Below are 8,682 nucleotides of genomic sequence, written 5' to 3'. Positions count from 1 at the left end.
TCATGGCTGCCTCGACCTACTGGGCTCAGATCCTTCCGCCTCCACCCTCCAAGTAGCTGGAACTACAGGCGCATGCCACCACACCTGGCTAATTTTTTTATTTATCGTAGGCCTTGCCAAGTTGCCTAGGCTGGTCTCGAATCCCTGGTTCAGGCAGTTCTCTCGCCTCCACCTCGCCAAGTGCTGGGATGACAGGCACGAGCCACTGTGCCTGGTCCTTGTTTCTCACTTTCTTCATTGTAGAGCAAGAGCTCTCTTCAAAAGACAGAAATAATGTCTTATTTTCTTTTTATCCCATTGCCTCAAAAGGGCCTAATATTTACAGGGTGTTTTAATGTTCTTTGCATAAAGTCAGGAGGAATTTCTGCAGTACTTAACTGCAGGGGCTGAACATATTTCTCTAAGCTTCAGTGATGTGGTCTTGCTGTTTTTACTGTGCTTTTTGTTGGGTATAGGTGGTGGTGGTGGTTGTTTTAACATAGCTTACTAGACATGCTTATAGTCACAATCTCCTTAGCGGCAAAAATGGTGACTCAGTTTAAAAGTTCCCCTTTGTCATTTGATTAGTATCGCAAAGGGGAACTTGAGTGCCTCCAGAATGCTATGGCGGTGGTTATAGAAGACTCCTGGCTTTCTGCCTGATGTATAAAACACAAAAGAAGCATCTGAACGCCTGAGTTTCATCCTTGTACCTTAATTTCCAGAAAGGTTGTTTGTCCCCATGAGGATTTACTATCTTCTGTTTTTACCGAGATGCCCGTTCCTATGTTCACCTGCCAAACGTTTAACAAAACAAGGGAGACACTCCTTGGGATCGTGGCATCTGTGATCTGGAAGGAACCTCAAAGGTCCTGGTTTGGTTTGGTTTTTGAGTCAGGGTCTCACTCTGTCACCCAGGATGGAGCACAGTGGCACACTCACGGCTCACTGCAACCTCGACCTCCCGGGCTCAAACGATCCTTCCATTTCAGCCTCTAAAGTAGCTGGAACTATGGGTGCATGCCACCACAACCAACTAATTTTTAAAATTGTTTGTAGGGATGAGGTCTCACTACATTGCCCAGGCTGCTCTCCAACTCCTGGACTCAAGCAATCCTCCTATCTCAGCCTCCCAAAGTGTTAGGATTACAGGAGTGAGCCACCATGCCCAGTCTGGTTTTGTTCTTTACGTAGTTCTCAGGGACCCTGTCTCTAATCAATTGAAACAGAGGATTCACCTTACTGGCTACATTTTTAAATAGATTTTGCTTCCACAGGGCAGTGGTAAAAGAGAACATATGGATTTGGAGGGCGATCTGTTTCTCGGCAGCTGTGGGCAGTGAGAGATGCCCAAGTCATGCTATCTTTGTCTGCAAATCCGTGCACCATGGGATGTGATAGAGCTGTTCACTCGAATGGAGCAGAACTGTAAGAATCAATATCTAAAACAGATTAAGAAAAAAAAAACCACAGATATCACTAAACACACACATATCCACATGAGATTACATATGCGTGAGATTTTTCTAGATGGATATGGTACTTAAAAGTGGCTTCCTTTGGGGAGACAGATTAAAGGTTTGAGGCAGCCGGGCTCGATGGCTCAGCCTGTAATCCTGCACCTTTGGGAGGCTGAGGTGAGTGGACAGCCTGAGCCCGTGGGTTCGCGACCCGCCTGGGCAACTTGGCGAGACCTCATCTCTACAATAAAAAATCAGCCGGGCGTGGTAGCGCGCGCCTGTAGTTCCGGCTACTCAGAAGGCTGAGGCGGAAGGATCGCTGGGGCCCAGCAGGTCGAGGCTGCGGTGGCCGGGAGCGGCCACTGCACTCCAGTCTAGGCGACAGAGTGAGACTCCAACTCAAAAAAAAAAAAAGATTTGAGGCAACAGCTTCACTTTTTCTGTTTTTTTTTTTAAGAGATAACGACTCGCTGTGTGGCCAGGCTGGTCTCGAACTCCTGGTCTCAAGCAATCCTCCTACCTCCGCCTCCCAAAGTGCTACAATTACAGGCATGAGCCATCACACTGGGCCCAAGACTCACTTTTCATCATAAATAAGCCTTTTGCATTATTTAAATATATTACTATGTATTTGTAGTATTTTAATTAAAATGGTTTTTTAAATTATACTTAAGAACACTTTTGCTAGTGTTATATTTTAGTGGTCTGCCTTAAGATTTTAGGTAAAACCATAAAGATGATGTTGTCAAAGGCTTTGACAAATAGTGAGTGAGTCATTGTGAGTAATTGTGTCACATGACAGAGGGGAGTGGGATCCTGGAGGGACTCTTTCTCTGCCCGGGCTTTGGGAAGAAGGACACCCACTTTTTCTAAGGTTTTTTTTTTGTTTTTGTTTTGCTTTTATTCGGAGGAAAAAGGAACATAGCACCAACAGAGGAATTTAAGACATCTTGGCTGGGCATGGTGGCTCACACCTGTAATCCCAGCACTTTGGGAGGTGGAGGTGAGAGGACTGCCTGAGCCCAGGGATTCGAGACCAGCCTGGGCAACTTGGCGAGGCCTTGTCTCTACAATAAAAAAAAAAACAAATAACTAGCTGGGTGTGGTGGTGCATGCCTGTGGCTCCAGCTACTTGGAAGGCTGAGGTGGAAGGATCACCTGAGCTCAGCAGGTCAAGGCTGCAGCGGTCATGAACGTGCCACTGCCCTCCAGCCTGGGTGACAAGAGTGAGACTCTGACTAAAAAAAAAAAAAAACTCCAAAACCAAAAAACATCTGGGAGTAGGGAATATATTTTGGACTGCCTGTTTGCAGGATCACTTAAATCCCCAAATGCCACCTAGTCATCACATGAAGTCACCTTTGAGACTCTCACCCCAGGCTCCTGCCTTCTTAGATACACACGACTCTCGCTTGCCTCCCTTGGGTGGGCCACTCTACCCAAGAAAATTCCTAACAGAGGAAATCTGTGGCACCAGAAAGGTGTCCACCAACTATCTACTGCATGGACATGAGCCTTAGGGAGCCTAGAACCAGCTCAGGATGACTACCTTTTAGGTGATGATGATTCTTAAAAGTTAGAAAAAGCAAACATAAAAGCATACAATAGTTAAAGAAAATCAATGTGATAAGAAGGGGGGAAAGGTAGTACCTTTGTAACATAAGACATTTATTTGGTTACAGTTTTCGTGTTTTAACACCGATTTGTGATACAATGGACATTAAACTTGTGTTTTTTTTTTTTAAAAAAAAACCCAGCTTGATACCTTCCCTCCTTTCTGTCCAGAAAATTCACTCTTTCACAATCAAATCCGTGAAGTCTGGCAGGAGAGAAGAGGTCACAAGAGGTCAGCTTCCAGTCTTCTCATCTGCCCTCTCAACTGGGACCGTCTCTACTTCCGGTCAGGGGGAAACCTTCACTTGGAAGGACCATCACTGGTTTCCTGACCCCAGTCCTACGGAAAAGAAAATTCCCTGCGAGAAAAGCTCACATCCGCATATGTAAGGCCAGTGCTTATTTTGACATTCACTTGCGGCACAAAAGGCACCAACATTCCCTTTCTAAGCCATCCGTCTCCGTGGGTGGGACGCAGTGCCACCTGCTGGCCATCGTGTTATTACTCACGTGCCCCACAATTCCCTGGCCTTGGAAATTCCTAGGCGGCTTAGAGACCCCTCTGAGCCCAAAGGGACCTTAGGGGTCTTCTGGATGAGTCTCCTCGTCGGACAGACAATGGTTTCTGCTCTCAAGATAACTCAGCGTGGCAGGGGAACAGACCAGCCCCATGACAGGTAAAATGCTTAAAAGGTTTAGAAGATAAAAGAAAACCACCTGGCACTCTAATTTCGCCTGGAGGGGGCTCTATCATGAAGGAAAGGGATCAGGTCTGGGGAGGGAGTAAGGGCGCCCTGAGTTCCTAGTCCATCACGTCTCTGGGGGTAGAGAGCTGTCCGGCGATAGCTCCCACCCACAGATTGGCACGTGTGGCCCTTATGCAACAGAACTTTATTTTACTTAAAGAATTAGAAGCTACAGCTCGAGAATTAAATATGGAATCTCCAGGATGAAAGACAATCAAAAAATCCCAAGTTATAAGCATAAAAGTAATCCCCAAGTAAAGGCAGTAGTTCTCCCAGTGGCCTTTTCTCCCTCACACCCCATAGAGGCCTTCGAGGGGTCCTAGTTAACCAGACACAACAAACTGCTGTGTTCACCTGAATAGTTGCAGCCATCCTGTGGGGTGACCCCTGCCCAGGCATGGAAGGGGAGCCCCACTTCCAGCTCCTGAGCCTCTTCCAGGAGCACAGAGGAAAGCTCTGACTTGGGGGTGGACCTAGAAGGAAAACCGACATCCTAACCCAGCTGGGGACCCTTTTTCCTTCCTTCTCTAGGACGGGGTGAAGGGGACAGGCAGCGCATCTGGACACCCCCAGGGGTTCATATCATTTTTGTCTTGAATTTTTTTTTTTTTTAAAGAGATGAGGTCTTGCTCTGTCACCCAGGCTGGAGTGCAGCAGCACCATCATAGCTCACCACAGCCTCTTTTCTTAGCCACAAGCGATCCTCCCGCCTCAGCCTCCTGAGTGGCTGGGACTACAGGCATGTGCCCCCATGCCCGGCTTTGAGGAGTTCATTTTCAGAGGAGGAGTGTCATATGAAAGAACCCAGCTTCTGGGAGCAGCACCCCTGAACTCTCGCCTCGGCTCTGCCTTGAAGAGCCGGGCAACCCCGGGTGTCAAGCTCGTCATCCTTCTGAAAACCAGTTCCTTATCTTTAAAAGGTCCACCCTATATAAATAAGCCCCGCCAGCTTCCCAGGGTCATCATGAGGCTCGAGTCAAATGAAGCAGGCAGGCTATGTGAAAACTGGACAGCAAGGTTCACAGCTGGGAGGACGGCCATGTCACGGACATGGGAGACCTGGGTGGCCTGCTATCAGGACAAACCCAGCTCAGAGCTGTTTCGGTGACAGAGAAGAGGGGGTGTGATCCAGGGGCCATCCGAGCTCTTCCACATGGGAGTGAGTCCTTCTGGCACCCCTGCCTCTCCCTGTCCTTGCCAGAAGTTCCTGGTCAACTCTGTGCAAGGAACACTTCCACCCTGACATGCTAACACTGCCTGGATCTAAATGTGCACCTGAACTTGAAGTAGTCAACAAAAGTCCCTGATATTCCTCTCACTGTAGGCAAGACTCCCTTGCAAATCCTCGCAAGGGAACCCACCATGAATTCTGGGAGCTTGGTACACCCACCAGAACAATGCCCAATATAGATTTGGTGCTCAAAAAGCAGAATTCCCTAAATTATCAGACATCTATGTGTTGGGGGCCAGGGACACGGCAGAGGAGCAAGTGTCTGCCCAGGGTGACGCTGAAGACAAACACATCACGTCACTTTCCATCCCAACAACACGGAAAGTCCTCACAAGGCCGATCAAGACAGAACAGCTGTGTCCTGGCAATGTGCACACCCGTGAGCACCAGTGTACTCGGATATCGTATTTAAAACGTCTTTTAAAGGTTGTTTCTTTGTGTTTGCTTGTTCTGCCACCAATAAAGGACCCATGTGGCCACTGTGCCATGTGTCATTTCTACCTGGCTGGGTCACCCCAGGGATCCTGCACTGGCACTAGAGAGCCCCCAAAAGCCACCCATGGGTGGACAGGGTAGGCGCCTGCAGCCCTTTGTTTCTCTGCACATCCCTGAAAGGTACACCCCCCTAGGTACACACACACTATCACTGGACAATCCCCTCCTTCTTTGCCTGGACTAGCAACCAAGACAGAAAGCAGTCAGCATGCGTGGCCTGGGCCTGCCAGCACTGTAATTCAGGACAAAGCACTTGCATTGTCCAAACGGTGTGGTTTTTAAATAGGCTGAACCTCAACACCCTAAAAAAGAAAAATAAAACCATGTCCAAGGGAGGCATCGCTCTCCTCACAAATAAAGTGATGGAGAGAGGCCCAAGGGGACATCCCAGAGCAGTGACTTCTGAACCCAAGGCTCCCCCAGAGTCGCCTTTTGCAAAGTCTGTGGATTTGGGTGCGTCCCCGGAGCCTGCACCCACCCCAGGGCCTCTCTCTGTGCAGGGACCACAAATCCTAAGGAGAGCATCCCAATGCAGCCTCTTCGTGGACTTCCAGCTACTCACCACTGACAGCCCCTCCCACCCCCACTTCTGACCTCATGCACGGGGTAGGGGAGGCCGTGGGGACACCAGGGGACACGAATGTGGTGGGACAGGGGCTTGTGTTTGCATAGTTCCTTTACAAGGACTCAAGGGGCGAGGTCTCCATGTGGGAGAGGGTGGGTGGGGGAAGGGAGGTTGCCAGGGGCCTGCGAGTGCCTCAGGTCTGCCACCTCCACAGACCTCCCGCCCTGGGCCATTGAGGGGCGTGCCAGGCACAGGCCTCCCCCAGGAAGCCCCCACCTCAGAGAAAGGACATTGGAAGTTACAGAAACAGGACGACCAGGGAGCAAGGGGACCTCCTAGCAAGCTTCTTTATGTGCTCCCGGTGGGGGGGGGAGTGTGGCCCGAACTGTGTCAGGACAGACTTGTGGGCAAATGCCTTGTGATGCTGGGGGCAGGGGACAGTGTTTCCTAAATATGGCAGCTTGGGAAACCTTCCACCAGGGCCTTTCCCCGCCCAGACAACCGGAGAGGAGACGGGGAGAGGCGGCGCCCTAGCGTTTCAATTTCCCCTCCTTGATGAGTCTGTCGTTGAGCTGGCAGAGCTGGGCCAAGAAGCCATCATTAGGGCCGATCTCACGGTTCTGCCTCACGAGGCTCAGGGCCGACTTGACATCCATCTTCTGCCGCATCATGAGATACGCAATGACCAGGGTTGGGGAGCGGCTGTAACCTTCCCGGCAGTGGACGAGCACCCGGCCTGTGAGAGACGGGGAGACGCAGTGAGCGGGGGTGTCCCATCATAATGCGACCTGGGTGGAAACGCTTCTGTGAAATGCAATTAAAAGTCAATGCTGGCTCACGCCTGTAATCCCACCACTTTGGGAAGCTGAAGCAGGAGGATTGCTCGAGGCCAAGAGTTCAAGACCAGCCTGAACAACATAGCGAGACCCTGTCTCTACAAAATATTTAAGAGCTCACCAGGTGTGGTGGCACATGCTTGAGGTCTCTGCTACTCAGGAGGCTGAGGTGGAAGGATTGCCTGTGCCCAGGAGGTCGAGGCTGCTGTGAACTGTCATCTTCATGATTGTGCCACTGCACTCCAGTCTGGGTGACAGAGTGAGACCCCGACTCAAAAAAAAGTCAATGCCACACCACCGTGTGCCCACCAGAACAGCTAAAATGAAAAAGATGGAAAACTCAAAACGTCGGACAATATGGAGCAGCCAGAGCCCTTCTGCAAGGCTGGGGAGGCGGGTGTGAACTGGGACCACCACTCTGGAAAACCACGCTGCAGCACCCCCTGAACACAGGCATCCCACTTGGCCCAGCCAACCCGTGGCCAGGCCCACGTACCCTAGGGACATGCATACATGTCCATGAACACATGGGCCAGAAGGCCACAGGCAGCGATACTCATCATAGCTACCAGCCGGAAAACCTCAGAGGCTCACCCGTGGTCTAATGGATAGCTAAAAAGAATGGTAGCCCACATCTTATCAGACACAACACAAACTAGGGACAGAGCTACGGGAGGTGTGACGCCAGAGGGGAGGGTTTGGGACAGGTGAGACAGATCTGTTAACTCAGAAGCCTGGACAATGGTAATCCTAGGAGCGGGTCTGGGTGAAGACTGGGTGGCCTTTCCAGGGTGCTGGTAGTGTTTTGTTTCTTGACCTGGGGGCAGGTACGTGGGCCTGTACAATCACCGAATTATTGGGATATGGGCACTTCTCTATATGACATTTCTTTTCTTTTCTTTTTTAAGCTGGAGTCTCCTCACTCTGTCACCCAGGCTGGGGTACAATGGCATGATCACAGCTCTCTGCAGCCTTGACCTCCTGGGCTCAGGTGATCCTCCTGCCTTAGACTCCCAAGTAGCTGAGACTACGGACAGGCACCACCACACCCGGCTAATTCTTTTATTTTTTTGTAGAGGGGAGGTTTCATTATGTTGCCCAGGCTGGTCTCGAACTCCTGGGCTCAAGCAATGCTCCTGCCTCAGCCTCCTAAATTGCGGGGATTATGGACATATGCCACCACAGCCAAAGCAAAACATGGAGACAATTCACATGTCCATCGATAGGTGAGTGGATGGACGCATGGCAGCACGGCCACATGACAGAACACAACTCGGCAATAAGAAGGCATGAACTACTGATATGCAGGGTAGCATGAATGAAATGCAAAATAATCACACCGAGAAGAGACAAGGCAAAAAGAGTACATGCTGTGTGGCTCCATTTATCGAAAATGCTACAAAATGCACACTCATCTCCAGGGAAAGCTACTCAGTGACTGCTTACGGGGGGAGGGACATTTGGGAGAGTTGGGGGTGACAGATCTGTTCACTATCTAGGCTGTGGGAACGGTTTTGCGGGTGTGTATTTGTGCCAAAACTTACTAAAATATACACTTTAAATACGTGCAGCTTATGGAATGTCAATGACACCTTAACAAAGCAATTTAAAAAATAAAAGGTAGGCCAGGCTCGGTGGCTCAGCCTGTAATCCCGCGCTTTGGGAGGCCAAGGTGAGTGGATTGCCTGCGCCCACGGGTTCGAGACTCGCCTGGGCAACTTGGCGAGACCTCATCTCTACAATAAATCAAAAAATC

General features: G+C 50.1%; 1 protein-coding gene across 1 annotated transcript in view; it reads right to left on the bottom strand.

Moving 5' to 3' along the window:
• Nucleotides 1-5,734: 5,734 nt before the first annotated feature.
• The window catches only part of DUSP3 (dual specificity phosphatase 3), an 11,376-nt gene continuing 8,428 nt past the window's right edge, over nucleotides 5,735-8,682 (bottom strand). Inside the window, exon 4 of the mRNA XM_021707076.1 lies at nucleotides 5,735-6,826. Within this exon, the coding sequence (XP_021562751.1) occupies nucleotides 6,621-6,826 (206 nt within the window). The 3' untranslated portion in view covers nucleotides 5,735-6,620. The remainder of the gene's footprint in view (nucleotides 6,827-8,682) is intronic.

The sequence above is a fragment of the Carlito syrichta genome, unplaced genomic scaffold (assembly GCF_000164805.1).
Source record: "Carlito syrichta isolate Samal-C Ts95f unplaced genomic scaffold, Tarsius_syrichta-2.0.1 Scaffold316369, whole genome shotgun sequence".
Taxonomy (NCBI): Eukaryota; Metazoa; Chordata; class Mammalia; order Primates; family Tarsiidae; genus Carlito; species Carlito syrichta.
The sequence above is the reverse complement of the archived record's forward strand: the minus strand, read 5'-3'. Positions and strand labels throughout refer to the sequence as shown.